Below are 21,696 nucleotides of genomic sequence, written 5' to 3'. Positions count from 1 at the left end.
GTGCTAAAGCGGAAAAGAAGAGGTCACAAGCTCGATGACCAGTGGGAAAGAGAGCCCTACACTGTGCTAAACTCCAGATTTGACAACAGTAAAACCAGCCTGATTAGTAAGGTTGGAGGTAAAACAACCGCAACAGTCTCAAGAGACCACTTGAAAGTGTGCCCAGGTCTACTGAAGACAACGGAGGAAGAAGTACCTCCTATAGCACCGGAAGAACCCAAGGAAGATGTGCTTCACACAGTTCTAGGAGATTTCCCTGCGGACTGGCCTCAACTTGATGGAGCAGTTATTATACCAGTAATACACTTCTATCAACCACAAGAAGAACCTGTGAGCGCCCTAGAGGAACCTACTCAGGAACAGGAAGAGTCCCCAGTCAGAGGAGGATCACCCGTTGAAGCAGAACCTGAAGGCCCAGTAATCAGTGCACTTGCCAGTCCCATAGAGAGATTGAGGCAATTTTATAATCTACCATCACATACACCTGATAGGTTAGCAGAGAGTGCATGCACAGACACCAGTATCACCCCAGTACTACGAAGGTCCACACGCAGCACACAAGGCCAAATCCCTGCCAGGTTTAGGGATTAAAATACAAAAATGCCTAAAGTATAAATAGTTACCCAGTTGGGTATTGCCTATTGTTTATTGTGTAAACTGAAATTAATGTGTGCCTGTAGTTACCCGTCAGGGTACAGAGACTTGTAGGCTGAGGACTGTGAGCAGCCAAAAACTGTCCTTGTAAATAGTTGCACTCATCAAAAGTGCCCCCCTTATTTGACCACTGAACAAAAACCCGTTTGGCGTGGCGTGGCCGAAGACGTGGTCCAACAGCGGGATCACTTTTGCCCTGTAGCCACGCCCAGGGCCTACGTTGAGGGTTTTCAGGCGGGTCCCTCATATTACCCTTGTTACACCTTCACCCGTGGAATGGACACCTGGTGACGGGACTTATCGTAACATGGTTATTATTGTTGTAATTATTATTATTGTTATTATTACCTGTTTTAAAAATGCTTCAGTCCAGGAGTACTGAATTGTACTAGAGGGGACTGTGGCACCCTGCTGTTCACAGGTACCACAGGACCCAAAAGGGTGCATGGATGGACTTCTCCACAAGAGGCCCTCGTTACAAACAAACACCTCCACCCTTCCACCTCACACCACCAGAGGGAGCCCTGTTAGGGATATATATATGGAGGGTGGAGTCAGGCAGCTCAGTTAGTCTGAGGAGAGCGTGCTGACGCTGAGAGCAGCAAAGAAGCAGCACGGCTGCTACTGTATTGAGGGCCCCGAGTGTGGCCGGAGGCAAAGAGGAGAGAAAGGAGTTGAGGGGTAGAGGAGCATCATAGGCTCACCCCAAGACACGAACCGGACACCGGGTCCGCGCCTACAGGGTCCTTTATACCCAGTAGGGATCACTGACATACCAGGAGGACTACAAGTCCCTGGTCGACCTGAAGCTAAATCCTTGACAGAACTAGAAACCACGAAGGCCCCGGCGTCCAGGGATAGTGGTTGCCAGAAAAAGGTCCTACTACCAAGCGACAGGTGAAGGAACAGCACGACACAGAAGCTAGGCCTAGTTGCAGGCTGGCCAGGAGCTTAGAGAGAGGGAGACACGGACCAGGAGGCCTTATACCCGCTCACTGGGGAGAAGTCCTGAAGTGCACCCTTCCAACCGAATACCCTGGACTGTACCTGACATCCGCACCAGTAAAGGTACTGAAGTGAATCCCCTGTCTCTGTCAGTTACTCCTGCTGCGCAAGCCCCAGCATCACCACCATTTTCATGTACACTGCCCCGGGGGCCTGCTCCGCCTGTGGAGAGCAGGAACATCCCAGCTGCCATCCCATCACCCCCGGAGGTCTGCAGCAGCGCCGGTAACCATTACCGGAAACCACAGGTGGCGTCACGAGACAAACTGTACACTAAAACCCCTTTTTAAAGAGAGACCCAGAGTACGGGCCCGGGAGCCGACTGCCGTGAGCTCCTAAACAAGGTAAAAGGCCCGGATATCGAGTCCCCTATATTCCCCCTGGGTGACACAGGGATATTTGAATTTAATATTATTGATATTATTAACAGCCTTCGGCTCGATCTCGAGCCATGGCGACTTGATGGATGAACGCTCTGTAGGAAGATTAATCTTGTGCAAGCCTAGAAAGGTCCACCAGGGTCTTCTCCGTTGTTATCTTGATTGTATCATGCCATCGGGTTCCTCTTCTCCTTGTTTCTTTAAGTTCTAAACATTTCTCTCATTCAGATGTTCAAATAATTTTTCTCACGATACATAGAGCCTAAATTATGTCATTTTACTTGCTTTTTTCTAGTACCTTGGGAAAATGTAAAGAAAAAAAAGGAAATGCCAAATATATGCTTATTTTTCCCCAACGGGGTCGATACTAGAGACGGTTTGGACTGGTGGCGGCTTTCTTTCTCATTTCATTATTTTTCTGCTTTTCTTATTTATATTTACATTTATGTCACAACACATTGTGTCCCCCATAAGGTCATGAAGGACTTTGGGTTCATTTCAACATTTAAATACCTTTTTATAGCACTGATTTCTCCTATAACTGGAGCCACTGAATTTAGCAATGTGTCATTTTTTTGGCTGTGTGCTGTTACAGTGAAGGTTTTATCACTTGTTGGGAATTTTCACGGTCAGACTAGGTGCCCTGGACCGACTCCGCCCCCTCCTGTGATAAGCAGCGCATTGTATATAGACAATGTACACTGAGAGCCTGGTGTGGGCGGGGGCAGCTTTCTCAGCTCTGCAATATACTACATTTAAAAACTCTGTGTCAGAACTGCTGCACCCAGTAAACTAAGTGATACATAATTGGAATCAGGTTCTCTTGCCCTATAATATGCTATTCTCAGATTAAATAGAAAAAACCTGCTGACAGATTCCTTTTACAGTACGAAGTCCAAGGGGCATGCCATTTCACAAGTACTATGGTATTGCAGTATTTGTGACCGATTCAAGTCCCCTAAAGGGACTACAAAATGTAAAACAAAAGGTTACAAATTTGAACTCGCCATGTCCATAAAGTTCTAGTCTTTCAAAATCTAAAATTAATTAACGCAATTGGTTAATGGCATAACTAAAAAATTGAAAACACTAGAATTGTGGGTTTTATAGTATGTTTCCTTTATTGTATTTCTGTAATCATACTGACCTGGAGAATTATGATGCCAAGTCAAGATGAACACCAAAAAAACGGAACCCCAATTTTTTTTTATAGCTTTACAGTACATTGAATGGTAAAATGAATGCGTGTCATTCAAAACTACAACTCATAACAAAAAACAGGCCCTTATACGGCTATGAGGATGGAAAAAAAGTTAAGGTTTTTTGAAGAAGGGGAAACCAAAAATACAGTAAACACAAAATTGCCCAGTTAAGAAGGGTTTAATTAGCAAATGACATTTGTTTTGTCTAACGAGGTAATCACTGTAGTATATCAAAATAGCGGCCATTTTGATACTCTGACAAAGACCTGTACTAGAATGTTAATAGGAGTTTATGAGCATGTGCAGTAGGCGGCTCTGCCTTTCTAAGTCACAGCTATGTCCTGGTTATAGCAGCTATTCAGCTTTAGATAAGAAAGTCAGGGTGGAGAGTAGCTTGGGCAGCCTCTTCTTACCTCAGCACCCCTAGTATCTTCAGTTTTAGATCAGATATACAGGACAGACAGCAGTGTGAGCAGCTTCTTCTTACCTCAGCACCCCTGGTATCTCCAGTTTTAGATCAGATATACAAGGTGGATAGAAGTGTGAGAGGCCGCTTGTTACCTCAGCATCACTAGTGTCCATAGCTCCCAACCGTCCCGTTTTCGGCAGGACAGTCCCGTTATGAGGGTTCAGTCACGCGTCCCGTCACGGCTCAGCTGTTCTCCCGGATGTGGAGGGTTGCGGGGGTGGAGCAGCAGGCACAGGTAATAGCCGGCAGCTGCAGCTACCATGTGTGCCCGCTGCTAAACAAAATGAATATTCACTCTTCTCCACGCCCATGAGAGTGGAAAGGAGTGAATATTCATTCTCCTTAATAGCTGGCACTGCCAGTTCTAGCCGCCGGCTTTCTGTTGCGGCTCCGCGAACCTGTGTGCCCGCTATTATAGAGAATGAATATTCACTCCTCTCCACTCCCATGGGCATGGAGAGGAGTGAATATTCATTCTCTTTAGTATCGGGCACACAGGATCGCTGAGCCGCAGCAGGAGCTGCGAGCTATTAAGAAAAATGACTATTCATTCCTCTCCACACCCATAGTCCCGGAGTGGAGAGGACGCGCTATTAAGGAGAATGACTATTCACTCCTCTTCACGCCCATAGTCCCGGCGTGCAGAGGAGTTAATCTCCCCGCAGCTCATCTCGGTATCTGAGAGCGCATGGCAGTGATGTCTTGTGCTGCTCAGATGCTGAGATCAGCTGATGGCAGATGGACGCAGCGCTGGAGCAGAGGGGAGTAAGGAAGGTGAGTAGAAGCGTTTATTTTTTTCATGTGTGCAGTGATGGGGGGTTATGTATATCTGGATAGGAGGGCCATGCACATCAGGATTGTGGATGAGGGGGCCCTGCATATCAGGATTAGGGATGAGAGGGCCATGCATACCAGGAATGGGGATGAGGGGGCCATGCATACCAAGATTGGGAATGAGGGGGCCAAGCATACCAGGATTAGGGATGAGGGGGCCATGCATACCAGGATTGGGGATGAGGGGGCCATGCATACCAGGAATGGGGATGAGGGGGCCATGCATACCAGGAATGGGGATGAGGGGGCCATACATACCAGGAATGGGGATAAGTGCCGTCTGCTGAATGCCCCTCATTACCAGCACCCCTCTGACAACTCCTCCTGCCAGGGGAGAAATTGTAAATGGGCATGGATTGGGGTGTGGCCAAAATTTGCCATGGCACACTATGTGCACCGCATGTTCTGTCCCTCTTTCTCTTCTTCAAAAGTTAGGAGGTATGTTTGTATCTCTGGTATTAGATATACAAGGTGGATAGCAGTGTGAGCAGCCTCTTCTTACCTTAGCACCACTGGTATCTCCAGTTTTAGGTCAGATATACAGGATAGACAGCAGTGTGAACAGCCTCTTGTTACCTCAGCACCTCTGTTATTTCCAATATTAGGTCAAAATATCCACTTGGAAGTACATCTTCCTACATATGAGGATAGGAGACAGCTTCTACAGCACACGATCACAGGCACCTGTCCTATTAACATTCTAGGACAGGTTTCTGTCAGTGTAACAAGACAGCAGGCATTTTAATTCTATAGTGATTAGCTCTCTAAAAAACTATTGTGATTAAAGGCTTACAGGAATTTATTTATGATGACATTTTCTTTATTTTTCTCGGAGTACCCCTTTAAATTCAGCCCAATCCAGTACTCTTGTATTGAATGAGTGAAAGCTCAGGTTGACAGTGTCTTGTCTCCATTACGGTGTTACTCCCCCTCCATGACATCTTTATGCCCATGCAGGAGATAGAGATATACATTGTTCTGATATAAATGTTTATTTTATGGGCAGCAGGGTGGCTCAGTGGTTAGCACTGTTGCTTTGCAGCACTGGGTTCAAATCCCACAAAGGACAACATCTGCAAGGAGTTTGTATGTTCTCCCCATGTTTGCCAGAGTTTCCTCCCACACTCCAGAGACATACGGATAGGGAATTTCAATTGTGAGCCCCAATGGGGACAGCAATGATAATGTCTGTAAAACGTTGATGAATATGATGGCGCTATATAAGAAATGCATAATAAATAATTTTTGATGTTTTTTGTTTGATTGAGAGCTTGTGACAGAGGGCTTTGAAGGCCACTGTACAGGCAAACTGTACCATCATTTTGAACTTGCATCGAGGATTGGGAAATAAAACATGTAATGCAAACCCTGCAATGCATAAAGCATTGCTCCCCTTCCCTGAGTCATGGCAGCAAGCCCTCTCCCTTCCTTTTCCTCAGTAAAACTAACAAGCAAGGTTTCTCCCCACCCCACAGGCCAATTATATACTTTCTCACATATGCGGGCACCCTCTGCTGGCAGTACCCAGCAGCGGGAAACAAAAGTTTCTCAACTTCCTCTATTGACCGATCCTTTGGTCCTATATAAATTAGTAATACGTACATCAGAATATATGAAACTCTATAATATATTATTTGGGGAGGTGGCATCTTCCTCACCTTGCAGATGCCTACAGGCTATCTGAAAATGGCTCTAAAACTGTTCAGGCAAGAAGTGATCCATATATATTTAATGCCAAGGACATAGCCAAATATTGTTCTGGAAGCTCAGAAAAGTCAGTCCTTGGTACTAAATATATAGTTCCTGCTCTGAGCTCTATTATGGCTGTTTGCATCAGCCTGAATTTTTAGAAACCTCTTTGGCCTCAAAAAAAAAATTCAGGTTAATGTTAAACAGCAAATTGAAGACAAGGAGGAGGGGGATGCAGCTGAAGTTTCCCGCTCTGTTCAGAGGAGCAGCTTGGGGAAGCAGGTGTGAGGCCGCGCACAGCACATACATCATAACAGGAAGAACCTGCCCATTTAGTGAATTCTTGAGAATTTTTTTTTTTTTTTTTACAGAAGCCACCAGAGAGAAAAGAAATGAGCCCAAATTTGCAGGCTAGGCTTGGTTAGGGCAAAATTTATGGCTGCACTTCATCTAACACATATCTTTATAGTCTGTGCTGGGATGGAGATTTTTTTTTATTTTCATAGCTATGTTTTAAACTGGTGACGACTTTAAAATGCTTAATTTTTTATCCCTTTACAGATCTATTAGGTGGAGTTTAAAAGACCAGATGTGGTAATATACCTTAGTAAATGCCTATTATGAGAATCGTAGAGCTCCCATGTGGCTATCTATCAGCAAACTACATACCGATTTCAGGAAACATATGTAGACTACTATCTCCTGCCTAACTGCTAGTCTGGGATATCTCTAGAGAGTTGAGCTTCCAGTTTATAGAGCAGCAACAATACTCTATCACTATCATTTCAACACGTTTCCCATAAATCAATAGTACTTGCAAAAAAGGAAGTTTTGTAATCTATTTTACATAAAAAAAAATGCTTCTTATTCCACTCAGTCACCCCACTCTCATGCTGAACTAATCATTCACCTTTCTCCAATTATCAGCCATTTCTTAGGATCCCAATGTCCCACCTTCTGAACCGATGATTCACCTTAAAATATCACTAGACTATCTCGAGGTCTAGTGATTCTAGACAATTTAGCTTGTTTAGTGGTTGGGCTATATGCTGTCTATTTAAGTCTATGAAGAATGAAGGGAGAGGGCAGAATTTCTGGAGTTAGAGGGGCATACAGACATAACACATGGATTATTGTACTGCTGAAGGCTCCAGTAAATGTTATATCTCACACTAGTGCTGGATTCACATCTACACTGCTCAGTATAATATACTACTGAATAATATACAACTGAAGAATGTCCTGTAAGCTGCTACTGGTTTTGAAGGAATACAACAGAGGTAGGGGAGCAGGATCTCCTCTTCTCTGTGTGTTCGGTGTATGGTAAATGACAGCAGTTAGTCTCCACATTAAGCTCAGGAAAAACTGACAATTAGAGTTAAAGGTTGCAGTGAGGAAAACTGGTGAAAAATGCCATATGCAAGTCAAATTAGAAATAGCGCTAAGCGTAGGTGCACGTGGAAACTTTTTCATGTTAGAACCCATCTGAAAAAAACATTAAAAAAATGCTAAAAATAATTAACATACGCACTGTAATGACAAAACAATTTGCTGGACATATGTTCAGTCTTCTTCAGTTTCTTCTAGCTACATCAGGTGTTCAAGCTGTAAAGTGGCTAAGAGAAGAGGAGAAGTGACCGGTCAGACCATTCTTCAGGTGTCTTCCGTTTGAAAGCCACTCCTGATTTTAGATATACAATTAAAATAAAAATACCCAGAAAGGGAAAGCCATCGAGAAAACGATCAAAGACGACATTTTTCTGGAGCGTCTTTCTCTGACAAAACTCAGTACGTACGCCAGAGTCTATAATACACCATATGCTCATGCCCCAAATCCTCATATACACCGGCTTATTTGGAAAAGTCCCCTAAAACAACAGGTCCGCTTTAAAGGGATGGTCTAGGACCATTTTATTTTTATTATTATGGGCATAAAAACTAACAGGCAGGTACTTGCTAACAGAGGCAATTACCTCCTCTTCTACTTGGCGTCAGCTCCGAGCAGTCACAAGCCGCTCCTGCGGGTGATTCAGCTGCTTCACGCCAACAGAACAGTTCTTCTTCTAGGCTGCTCTGTCAATGGGACCTGACTGACCAACGTCATGCGGCTTGAGAGTTGACTCCCCGCAGATAGTGGGGAGCCGACTGTCAATCAGTATAAAATTGGCAGTCACGCCCCGTAAACAGAGCAGAGCAGAAGAGAAGTCACTGCTCTGTTGGTGTGACGTCAGCATAGGCTGCTCAACTGGCATCAGGTACTGTCTCTGACCACTCTGTTTCAGCAGAGATTGGCGCTGCGCACAATAGCAACTACCTGAGTGTTAGTTCTTAAGCCCGTAGTAAAATAAATAATTATATAGAACTGGATAACTCCTTTAAGAGGTGTAGATCACTTGAAAGTGTTACCCCCCGTGTTATTAATTGTTGCCATCTATGTTTATATGACTTTCATATGTTTATGTGCCAGAGGTGTAGAAATATACTCACAAAGTGCAGCCTACCAGTACATTAATTTTAAATATAATATTTTATTGCTTAGATTGTTTCATAAAGAACAGCATTTCATTCTGAATTTGGATGTATTGTACAGCTGAATAAAAAGGAGGAAAACAAGTACCAAAACAAAAATGATTCTCTGTTCATGTGGCATAGACCAGTCTTGTACACAATGCATAGCAGCAGTTGAAGTTCCCTTTAGAAAAATACAAAATTTGACATTGTCACCATAGCTTCCCCTTACAATGGTATGTAGTTGCTAATGTTGTTCGTATAGTCAGAGGACAGAAAGAAAAATAATTGGGACACTGGAATTGTGACTGTTCTGTAGCCCCCCGCTATAACAGGATCAGTATCTATGTGATGGGGCTTCTATTGCATTGACAGTCAAGTGCTCATTGTAGTGATTTCATGACCTTGGCTTTAAATATATGGCGCACTTATTCTGATACGTGGAAGTGACAAAAATTAATAAAATAATTCATAGAAATCAATCTGCAAAGCCCTGAGAGGAAATAAAGAGAAAGGGAAAAAAGGACAAAAAAATTAGCTGAACATGCAAACTAAATATCTACGATTCACCCAGAGTTCAATCATGGCATATACTTCACAGTTTAATATCCAAGACACAATAGTTTGGGAACAACTCATATTAAATTCATTTATGATATATTTGTATTTAGAACAAAGCATATGATAAAGATCTTATCTATCAGGGTATACATACATTAAATAAAGCTTTCATTCCATTTTCATTATTGCTAACAGACGTCCCGCTGTTCTGATGGGCCGATCAGATTTGATACATCACTTTACAGTAAAACATGTAACATCAATGGTCTGGAGACGTACAACTTAAAAGAAAAATGACTAAAATATACACTTGTCCTTTAATTGATTCTGATTAATAAGAACACTTGGTAAAAAATAAGTAGGAATCATTGGTTGTGATTTACCATTCTCCAGAGCTAGTCACGTGTGTCTATAGATCTGCTCATCTCATACAGAAATATATTAGCTTTCCATAGAGCATAAATTGTTTATTTTTGAAAGGCATCGCTTTAGCTGCTGCTCTGTGATATTGGTCATTTAGTTGATTGTCAGGCATTGCACAGATACTGTGACAGTGTATTACTGAACGATCCCTCTCGGACTTGACCTCCGCTTAGACTCTCGATTTCGGATGAATTAGAATAAGACTCTACCCCTACAGCCCTACCACATTTTCAATAGCTGCAGTGTCTGTTTAAGAAACTCTAGACTAAATGCATAAAAATCAGAACGTGTGAAATGTTGAGATTATAATCACAAATACTGATTTGTGGAAATGCAGAATAATACCCCCAGCAACCACGCAATGTGCCAGTGGCCAGAAGAGGACCTTCGTAATACCAGTCTCCATGACACAGAGCCCGAGCCATTGATAAATCAAAAAGTATCTGATATGTGTGTAGAATCGGTGTAAAGGGAGGCATATAGTCTTCAATAACAAACACTGTGAACTTATTTTCACGTCGTAGAGGTCACAAAACCCGAGGGGGCAAATTGCACAGTTACAGTAGGGTATATATATATATATATATATATATATATATATATATATATATATATATATATATATATATATATAACAAACTGCTCATTCGTATTTGTATCGAAGTGTGTAGACATATATGTAACATATACATATACACACACACACACACACATACACCCAACAGGCACACTAGATATATATATATATGCACATACATACACCATTCTTGAACAGGCTCATCTTCAAGCGCCATAGTACAAATTCTAATCTAGCTCCTCCTTTTCTCCAGTAGTACAATCCTGCCTAAAACAAAAAGATGAAAACCTGAAAAGGTAAGGCCTCTTATATTGGAAGACAGAACTCTTTTTGCTTCTTTTCACAGTCCACTTCTGTCCTCCACCAACCTCAATGGCAGGACACAAGAAAGTCTCCATTTGCCTTATTGTGCACAAGCCTCTGTTATCACTGAGAACAGGGTTGGAATGGTGCAACGCGAGAGAACTGTCGAAGGCTAGGATCCAAAATAATAAAAAGTTTATTTTTTTTACATATTTATTAATACCAGGACTCAAAAGTTTCTTGGTAATATTTGAAAAAAAAAAAGGCAAATATTGCCCATACGGTTCTGCAAAATGCAGAGACTAGTAAGCTGTTGAATTCAAGCAAACAGAATTGAGACATCGGTGGGCAGATAGTTCCATCGGTGGTGATGTTTCTGCTGAATCCTCTGTGTGTGTTTCTCCGAGGTAGAACAACTACTCAATAAGAACACCATACAGATATGTTATGTGCAGGATTGGGTTGTGAAGTTCAGAACTGCCTTTTTTTTCCTGGCTTATAACGACTGCCATACGCTTTGTGAAGAAATTCATCCAGCACTTGTACAATGCATAAAGGTCCACAGCAAATTCAAAGCTCAGAAATGTTGAAGATCAGGAGGTCTGGTAGAAAACCTTTTCTGCATGTCCACTGACTTTCTTCCAGTTATTGGCTGCAGTAACTTATTGCTTTCTCCACAACCTGAAAAGTCCACCTCCGGAAAGACAGTGATTGATGAACACACAAACATATTTAATGCATCAATGGGAAATGTCCTCTTTGAAGATCCATCAAAGTTATATCTTCTTTTACGTACAAAACTGAATATTGAAAAAGTGTAATACCAAAACACATAATAAAGTAGTAAGGCACTCAATATCCATATAAAGTTTCTGTATCTAAACAAAGGTTATGGCACATGGTATGGCCTGCCATAATCTGCTGTAGAAAATTCATCTGAAAAGATCAAGTGTAAGTATGATTCTTTCTTTGCACAACAGGAAGGGCTCCTCCTATTATTGGCTCATATAGGCCCTACAATAGACTGAGATCCCTCTGAGGTTATAGGATTCATAGTAGCTTTTTCCAGCTCCTTATTACTCTCCTCTAAATTTTTCGTGTCTGAATCTTTTTTGCCTTCTTTTAGGGTGTCTCTTACGAATGCAGCTTTATTACTTTGAGATGACTCCTCAGAATCCACATTGGAAAACTGGCTTTTTTTGCTCCTAGCCGCAGCCTGGCTGTTAGGTGCTGGTGTATCGCACTCATTTTCAGATATGTGGTGAGTACTGCTCTGCATGGACTCCGCATCGCTTTCTTCATCACCCCTAAGCAGCCGTTCCTCCTTGTCGCTTTCTTTCTCTTGGCTTTTATTATCTCTTATTTTCTGGTGTATTCGCTGATGACGAACCAGACTATGCTTCAGAGTAAATGTGCGTTCGCATGTCTGGCATTTGTAAGGTCGCTCACCTACAAAAAATAAATAAATAAAAAGCATTTATTAGTACAGAATTTGCAAATATAGTATCTACTTTACCCTGTGTATCTTTATTTCAGAGGCATAGGTGGGGGTGAAGAGTGAATGAATGAGAAAAATGGCGACAAAAAAACCCTAAAGCCTGCCATACAATTGAATGGCGGTCGGCCCAACGAAGCTTCAGCCAATCATTCGGCTGCCCCCAATCTCAGCCAAATCTCCCATGCACAGGAACACTCGTTCAGCCAATCACCCCTTTGTTATGAATGAGAAAACCACCAACTGACAAGTCAGCTGGTGGCTTATCTCCAGGAGAATAATGCAATTTGCAGTTCAAAATGAAACGAGTGATGGGCTTCTTCCCGACCACCAGTCAACCGGAGCCCCCATACACACTAGACTGTTGGCCGAACTGGAGGATGTCAACGGGTTTGGCAAAAGAGTATACAGACATTACAGCAGGGGATCATAGTCGATTCTTTCTTTGAAGTAAAACAGTTTAAACACAGGCAGTGAAATGTTTTACCTCACAAAACAGAATCAGCTGTGATCCCCTGCTGTCCTGTCTGTATACTCTTTTGCTCCCCCCTCCTGCCCAGGAGATGTGGTATGATCAGACCATGTCCCTGTACGGTCAGACACAGCCATTACCCAGTACACAGCAGGGGAACAGTTATAAGATTATCTCAGCACAGGAACATTTTTTTAACTTCCAATTGTGGAACTTATTTTTATTCCAAGATGTATTAATTAAAATTAACTTTGTTTTTTGGAAAACCCCTTTAAGTCTTGGCCTGGGTATTTAGATACAGGGCTTGAACAGTAGACTGAATCTTTGTGAAGTTGAAACCCCACTTACCTGTGTGAGATCTCATGTGTCTTGTGAGATCCTGAAGGGACCAGAAACGTTTACTACAGACTGTGCAGATCTTCTTCCGTTTGTCTGCCTTTGTCCCCTTTGTCTCTGGCTTGGTGTCCTTGTCTTCATCACTTTTATCCAATGACCTTTCCATTTTCTCCTCAGAGTTCTCCTCGTTCTCCATTTGCTTCGGCCCCAAGAGTTCAGTTATCATAGTAGATTTAGAGATTTTTAAGTCAACAGGGAGCTCTTCATCTGGACTTCCTTGTTCATCAGCAGTAACATGAGTGGAATTGCAGACCGGGGTTGATACCGCATTGAATTCATTTTCAACATTTTTCTCTTGTCCCTTGCTTACACACGAGTGTGCCCTTTTATGTCTGCCAAGAGTGGCAGCAAATTTAAAGTTTTTGCCACAAACATCACAAGAGTTGTTGGTTGCCTGCTCACCGGCTGACAGCTTGAACTCAATTAGCTTGCTTGCAAAATTAAGGTCAAGGCTTTTGTTGCTCATGACATCATCCTCTAACTGCTCCTCTCCATCCTCCTTGGACTCCTCTTGGTCTACAGTGAGATTCTCAGCCTGTTGGTTCTTGGATACCTGCTCAGTGTCCGTTATTGGAGCCTGCTCCGCTTTATCTCTTTCCCCAGAAGTCAGGTCTAGAACATCAACTTCTGCAGCCGACAAATCCGCATCAGACTGACTGTCTATAAAGACACATTAACAATAGTTTAGTAGATTGCCCATCACGGACCACCTCTCAATAAGGCACTACACAGCTATTTTGGCTGCAACATGCGACCAAGCTCAATCTATGCTGCTGCAACATCGCAACGTAATGCAGGTGAATGGGGTCACATTGCACCCCGAAAGGTACTGCAACAAACACATTTTTTTTTAACATCTCAGTCTCTTTGCAACCCACAAGGTAATGCAACTGCAACAAGCAATGTGACACCATTCATCTGCATCACACTGCGATGTAGAAGTGACAGAGCGATTTTTAGAGTGTCGTGGTCAAAATTGCCATTTAGCCCCGGCCTAAAACAGAAATAAATCTATGAAGCAAATGACTCTACAGCCCTCAATATTCCCTTTCCATCCACAAGTCACTGTATAGCCAAGAACAAATTAAAAACTATGTAACATGAGAAAATAATCTACATAAAAAAATTATTTAGGATTATACCTAACTTGGGTACTGCACACATTCAGTGACGCACTCAAAACTCTGCCTTCTGATACCTAATAATGCTGTGCTGAGAAATACACGCGGAACCGATCAAATGAATTCCTATAATGTACTGTAGTCTTTATTTCACAATTGTCTAGTGTACAGTGTTGATCTGTCGCCATGCCATGTTTCATACAGATACTGAGTTGGGTGAAATCAGCAATAACATAGACATACACGCTAAAGTCATCACAACCCATCATTTTCAATGGGACTGTGACCATCTAATGTGCATGGAGGTCCCTCGAATCTTCCCCCAACAGATGACGTCGGGTAGATAAGGGTCAGGCAGTTGCATGATAAATGCCAGATCCTTTTGTTCTCAGGGAAGTTGCCACCAGAGATGTCTGGGAACCTGCTTACTCCCCTCAAAGCACATGACGCACAGCCGAGCCGGGCGTTCAAATGTTTGGGGCTGTAGGGTTGGATAGTTGTTGGCCCAGAACAATCTGATGTGTATGGCCACCTTATGTCTGCTAGTATTATACAGATGTGACATTGGCACGTATCTAGACAATGACCCATAGCTATTTAATTAGAAAAGGAATAAGCTAAAATGTGCTACCTGTGCTATCATGAGATCCAACATCACTTTCTTTAGACTGGGCCATAAGACCGTTTCTTCTTAAGGAGAGGTTGGCAACTCCATGTTTGCGTAAAAGATGGCGCTCACAGTTCGATTTAGTAGAAAAGAAGGCATCGCACTGTGCACATGGGTAGGGCTTCTGACCTGAAGCAGGAAAAAAAATACATTTATCCCACTTGCTAGAAAGGTACACAAAACTCTACATTTTAGGGCACTGTAAAGAGAGAATGTATAGGCAGTGATGGAAATAGTGCAGCATGGGCTAATACTGGGGAAGAGCACTGGGCACGGGAGTCAGAAGTGATGTGGGTTGAAGCAATAGAGGAGGGAGAGGGGAGGGCAGAAATATCCTTTAGAACAAGAGAACCTCTCTAGGCTTGATACAAAAGCTGCATTATGAGCACCCACTCTGCTTTAATCTGCTTCAAGTTGTTCGTTTTGCTGCTAATTAACAGCTAAATCTGCATTAGGAGATTGCATGGACCAATCCTTACTACCGGGCCGTCATGTGACCACACTATGCCTAATTACACGAATATCCATGCCATGCCACGGTCATCCGCGAGGAAGGAAAGCTTTGTATCAAGCGACAATGCCCACGGTCAGCAGATTTCTGCCTCTTAATCACAAATATGCAAGACAATTAGGATGAATTCACACAGGACAGATTTGTTGCAGAAATGTATCATTCATCTGAATGGGGCTTGCAGAAATCCATGTGCCTGCCCCCAAAACAACCCTTTGCAGAATGGAATGGACTTTCAGCTTCAGACATTTTTTGCAACAAGTCTGTGTGAATCAATCCGAATGCTGCACAGCATTACTTGCGGAACTAGACGGCAGATCCAACAAGCAGCTCCTAATTTCACAAGCACATCATCGGGAGAGAAATACTATAGTCCTGCAGAAATGAATTAGAGGGTACTGCTAAATTCCTCGAATAGTCAGGCGTCTGCCCTGCATGATAGCACAAGGGGATGGTCAAGGATTGTGGAATGTTTGCCCACCGCAATATGGAAGCAGGAGTTTTCAAAGACGCAACCTATGTGGAGGGTACACCCCATTATGGCACTTTTTAGTGGAAATCGTCTGCAACTAATCTGCATGTATTACATGTGCATTCGTAAGGAGATTGGCCATGCATTGCAGAGTGTTAAATCAGGGTAAAAAGTGTTAATTTATGCTGCGGATTAACAATCTGTTTCACAGGTCAATTTACGCGAGTCAGGCAGTGTTTTTATGCAACTCTTGGAGGAGATTTGGTAAAATCTCATCCATTTTTACGAATACACCCCAAAAAATCCACACGAGGAGCCGGCAGCATATAATCCCCCTATGAACAAACTAAATGTTTGTTGCCGTTTCAGGGTATGTTTGTGTAGCATCTTGTGATATGATCCTCATTACAACAAAAAAAGACTGTTTATTGGATCCATCTAATTCTAACACACGCATACAGGATGAAGGTCATCTCTACCTTTTAGGGTTCGCTCGCACGAGCGATGACTCCCTCTCTTCTGAGAGAACCGGGCTGATTATGATAATGACACACAATACAAACTCTAATCAGAGTTTGATCTGAGTGTAATTATAGTGTGATGCGATTCTCTTTCATGAGAGAATCATATCACAGGTGCGGAGAAGATGGAGAACTTAAGTTCTCCATCTTCTCCATAGTCTGTGTCTGCGTAAATCGGACTGCACTCAGATAACATGTGAGTGCAGTCCAATGTTTTACACGCACATAGACTTGAATGGGTATGCGTGATCTGTTTTGCGGAGCCACTCGCAGCATACCGAATCAGCATGGGAAAATAATTGCAGATCGGCACTGCCCCATAGTATAACACTGGTCCGAGTGCTATCCGATAAAACATCTGATAGCACTCGTCCCAGTTATATGCTCATTTGAGCGAGCCCTCATCAAAGATAGAGGTAAGGTAAAGCTAAAAATTAGAACTCTTACATAAAAGCTCTACGATCAGTCACCTTATACTGCATATACTACATTTTAAATACATTTTTTAGGGGATTTCTTCTTGGATGACCTATTTTTGTTGGAAGAGACTCCACAAATTGAGCAGGGTTCCCACACTGCTAGGATCTATAGTGATGATAATCTATAATCTGTAGCAAAAGTTTAATTTCCCTAGAGCACCCCATAAGGCAAGCAATTACATAGCTCCCAATAAAAAAAAAAATCTATGGTAATGCATAGAAATAATAGATGTTCAGAGCAAGAGACATTTATTGTAGCTGCTTTCAATAAAAATTGGGAAAAAAGGACAACCCTCACCCCACGATAAAAGATGCAAAAGTTCCCTTCAACCAACTGGGTGTATACCACAGAACTTATTTGTGGGCGGTAGCAGCACCTGCTGTTAGATTCCCCCCAAAAGATCATAGCAGCTGGACTATCTATGATCACCTTGTAACATGGTTATACCTGCAGTTCTGATTAAAAGATGGAAACTGCATGTAAACTTCTCTATTTACACGAGTTCAGCTTTGAAAGCACAATGAAGGAAATATATTCATATTTAGATGAAAACTTCGAAGAGGTTAATATCTCCTTTGCCTACTGAAATACTAGAAAGCTTGGAAACAGATCTAGACTATCTTACCTGTGTGAGTCAACATGTGTCTCTGTAAGGAGCTTGCCCAGGGAAAAACACGGGGACAGTAAGGACAGGTAATCTTCTGCAAGGAATTGGAGTAAGAATTTCTTTTTGCCTTTTTATCTTCACCACTATCTCGCTCATCCTCACTAGTATCATTTTTGTCTACAGCATCTTTAAGGTGTTCGGTGGACTGCAGATAAGGACTGAACTTGTTAGTGTCCGTTGTGGCCAACATCTTCTCAACACTTGCAAATTCACCGCTTGATTCAAGGTCTACACCAATTGCCATCTTCGGTTTATTTTTAGTTCCTTTCTTTCTGCCCCTTTTCTTTGCTCCAGTTATTAAAGTAGTTGGACTGGAGAGGTCTGATGGACTTGTCGAGCTTGAAACATTCTGGGATGAATCACTGGGAAGAACAGGTTCCTTGTTTTGGATGGTCATCTTGGATTTGGAAGCGCCAGATTTCTCAGTGGTTGAAGGACTGTTCGCAGAAGCAACTGGAGAACTTATTGTTGTTATATCAGTTTTGAGCAACGAGGAAGCAGATGATACTGAAGAAATGATCTGTGCAATGGAGGCCAGAGGTGGTAATTCTTTAGTGACTGTAGGCTTTGGCAAAAGTGGAGGTGGTTTAGGTCTCAAAGGGCGAAGTATAGTTGCATTTCCAAGAACAGCAGGAGAAATGATAGGAACAGTCAAGTGTACAGGGTTTTTCACTTGTTTGGAATGTGTGATAGCTGCAGCTTTCTCTAGTAGCTCGTTGGCACTTAGGGGTAGTGGGTATGGCTGACAACTAAATAGTTGACCAACATGGCCACTTATTTGCTCTTGAGTGTTTGGTTGAATAAGTGGGCTTTCTTTGTCCAGCTTAGCATGTTTAGGTATAGAGAGATCAATGGGTTCCATGGAGGAATCATAAGAGGCAGGAGAGGTGTAGACAGGTTCCTCTTTCACTGGAAACATATTTGGGTTTTTGTTCTTTTGAGAAAAGTCTAAGGGTTCATCAAGGTCCACTGGAAAGCTGGTAGCAGGTTCAAGTTTTAGAGGAAAAGAAACACTCCCATGAAGAAAGCCATTTTGTGGTTCCAGGTAAGATGTGGTAGGCTTGCGCTCAAGATAAGCGCTATCCTCCAAAGGTGGAGTGTCTGATCTATTTTGCCCTGGGCTACAAGAACCACACAATATGTGGTTCTCTATTTCTTTTTCTTGAATATGCTGGTGTTGCTTGAGTATGTGGTGAATGCAGTTTCTTTTAGCAGAAAAAGCAGTGCCACACTCTTTGCATTCGAAAAGTTTCTTCTTCTGAAAATTGCTGTGACTCCTCATGTGTATATGAAGAGCACGATAATTCTTTAAGTCTTCCCCGCAGCATTTACAAACTGTATCAGGTGAACAGAGAGCATCAACCATTTCAGATGTATTTGAGGATACATAGTCAATGTTCTTTTCTATATCCTTCCTGGTGACCTTTAGGTGCTTCTTACGTAGGTGTCTCTCACAGTTGGCTTTAACAGTGAAAGGGTACTGACATATTTTGCATATGTAAGGTCTTTCACCACTGTGTGTTCGCAGGTGACGTATTAGTGCCGCTTTATCAGCCGCAATATAATCACATATGTTACATTGGTAAGGTGATATTCCCAAATGGGTGCGTATGTGGGCCCGTAATACACCGGAGAATGTAAACACCTGCTCACAGTAGCGGCAAGGATAAAATACTTTTTTAGCTTGGGTTGTTTTTTTGCCGTTTGATCCAGAAATAATTGATTCCAAATCCCCTTCAGCTACTTCTTGTTTGATCTTTGCCTCCAGGTCTAGCGGAATGAAGGCTTCTGTAATACTGTCCTGTGTCTTCAGGTCTCGTGGTTTCAGTAATTCTGAGTTTGGTAGATGAGAGTTTTGAGTAGAGGAGCTACAGTTGGCTCCAGACCTGGATTGTAAGTATATGGCGCTTGTAGCAGATTCCACACTGTTCTTTATCATCCTTAAAGGTGGAGGAAGGCTAGGGCTGATGCAGCCTGGAGATGCCTGCTGATTCGTAACAAGTGCTGGAGGTGTAGAGGCAGCAACAATTGTACGAGGAGTCACTGGTGGCTTTGGCTTCAATAGCGGCATATGTTTAATAATGGCAGGAGAAGTCTTAGACAATGGTGGAAGACTAATCTGAGATGGTGCTGATGAAGCCATCTTTAATATCTGCTGAATATCAGCCAACTCTCCAGAGAAAGGTTTTACCACAATGCTGTTGTCTGGTTGAACAGTAAAGCCTTTTTGGAAAGGCTGCAATGAAAGCAATTTCATGTTTTCTTTTGCGGACGGTAGAACGGAGAACGGACCACCAACAGGGGGCGCTTCTAAAGGGGACAACTTCAGCATGGTTGTGCTGCAACCAAGCTCATGAGGTAGGTTGCTCTTCATAGCCTCGATGTGTAAGGCCTGGAGACATTCTGATGAATTATCCTCCTGACTGAGAGGCTTGATGTCTTTGGTGTACTGCAGGCCCAAGGCTGCCATAAAAGCTTTCTGTTCTTGTTCCTCCCCAACCGATTTTGCCGTTTTGTGCAGATTGTTAACCTGACCTTCTTTATGGGTTTCCGAGTGCAGTTTGAGAGCTGATGGCATTGGGAAGGCTTTGTTGCAGATTTCGCATACGAAGCTATGCAATTCACTGATGCATCTTCTTAAGTTGGTTTCACACCAAGCCTAATTGGGAGCAAGGAATAGAATATTGTAAGTGTGAATCAGTAGAGCATTATAGTATTACACAAAACCTTTAAAATGTACTGACCAATCATTAAACTGCAAATACAAGAAAAAAAATAATTACATGAAATAAAATCAATTCAAGCTCATACTTATACCAATGTGATTATGGTATGTATTAAATACAAGTATCTACTGAGAGGTCATGGTTTCTTAATATGCATAAAAATGACTATTCTGGGTGTGGATGGGTTAACATCTATCTGGGTCTAAGGGCAGACCACTATTTTTTTTCCTCCACATGCCATTTAAAGCCTTGTGAACTGGGGATTAGAATGATAAGCCCTTTACTGCTATAGAAACCCAAAGAGCATTGCATGTCTCGCTGTGATACTCTACATCCAGCCTATTGCACAAAACAAACAGCTGACCATCTTCCTTTTGTACTTCTTTCTTAAATAGCAGCTTAGTGCAAGATGCCCTGAAAGACTGCCCCGCCATACCCCCGCCGTCCAAGAGCTTAAGTTTTGTCATAATGTTCTAGCAATTAATTACCTAGGAATCTGGCTAGAACAATTATATCCAAAGAAAGCTGGATGTAATTCATCAACAACTTTAGAATACCTATCATTTTTTGCTGTATATTACGGTAGATATAATCATTTGAATTATATTTATAGTTAATACATTTATTTCTAATTAGAAATGTTTTATTGGCTAAAAATCTTACATTTTGAATATTAAGAGACATCTGTGGAATGTATTATTTCTAACGTAAAGGGAATCTGTCACCGGGTTTTGGCCATTTAATCTGACAGCAGCATGATGTAGGGACAGAGACCCTGATCCCAGTGATAGGTCCCCTACTGGGCTGCTTGTTATCCTTTCAATAAAATCAGTGTTTTAGCAGCAGGAGAGCATCACTAGAGGACTAGTAGTCTCCCGCACTGATTAGCAGCTTTCTGCCTATGTACAGTGTACACAGAAAGCTGCCAATCAGTGGTGTGGGCGGGGTTATACAGAGCTCAGCATTCTGAGCACTGCAGCAGAGAAAACCATGATTTTATCAAAACTGCAGGAAGTAGCCCAGTAAGTGACACATTGCTGGAATCAGTGTCTCCGCCCTTACATTATGCTGCTTTCAGATTACATAGCAAAAACCTGGTGACAAATTCCCTTTAACAAAGTGCTTTCTAGTTTATTAATAGATGGTTGTTAGGCTTGGTGTCAAAAACTCTTCATGAATTGGCCAGGGAAATTTAACACTTCATTGAATCTTTGCCCAGGATAAAGGAAAGTCTAACTCAACTAAAGGCCCCTATACACATGTAATAAAAGTCAGCCAAACCCTCAGATTTCAATGGAATCATGCAACCTTCTAATGTGTATAGGAGCCAACTGACTATCCCCTGTAATATTACATTGGGGGACATAAGGATCAGGCAAGTTGGAATTCAACCACCTTATTCTTATATTCGCTGGGAAGATAATCCGCTGTCCGAATATTCTGGCAGAAGCACCCTCATTGGGAACACTGAAATGCTGGGCCTAGCAGGTCTTTGTGTGGGGAAGTCAGGAGACAGCCATTGGCCAAATGATACTGATACGCTACATCCAGCCTATTGCATAA

General features: G+C 42.3%; 1 protein-coding gene across 7 annotated transcripts in view; it reads right to left on the bottom strand.

Moving 5' to 3' along the window:
• Positions 1-8,741: 8,741 nt before the first annotated feature.
• RREB1 (ras responsive element binding protein 1) overlaps positions 8,742-21,696 on the bottom strand; it is an 82,105-nt gene continuing 69,150 nt past the window's right edge. For 6 of the 7 annotated variants that reach the window (XM_073678721.1, XM_073678722.1, XM_073678723.1 and 3 more), the window contains 4 exons: positions 17,366-20,066; positions 14,721-14,885; positions 12,921-13,628; positions 8,742-12,054 (listed from right to left, as the gene is read on the bottom strand). In XM_073678721.1, the coding sequence (XP_073534822.1) occupies positions 11,609-12,054; positions 12,921-13,628; positions 14,721-14,885; positions 17,366-20,066 (4,020 nt within the window). In that variant the 3' untranslated portion in view covers positions 8,742-11,608. The remainder of the gene's footprint in view (positions 12,055-12,920; positions 13,629-14,720; positions 14,886-17,365; positions 20,067-21,696) is intronic. The other variant, XM_073678724.1, reaches the window with a different exon arrangement.

Source organism: Phyllobates terribilis, unplaced genomic scaffold (assembly GCF_046119375.1).
Source record: "Phyllobates terribilis strain yellow unplaced genomic scaffold, ASM4611937v1 Scaffold_4__5_contigs__length_816908805, whole genome shotgun sequence".
NCBI lineage: Eukaryota > Metazoa > Chordata > Amphibia > Anura > Dendrobatidae > Phyllobates > Phyllobates terribilis.
Note: the sequence above shows the minus strand (reverse complement) of the source record. Positions and strands in the feature narration are given on the sequence as shown.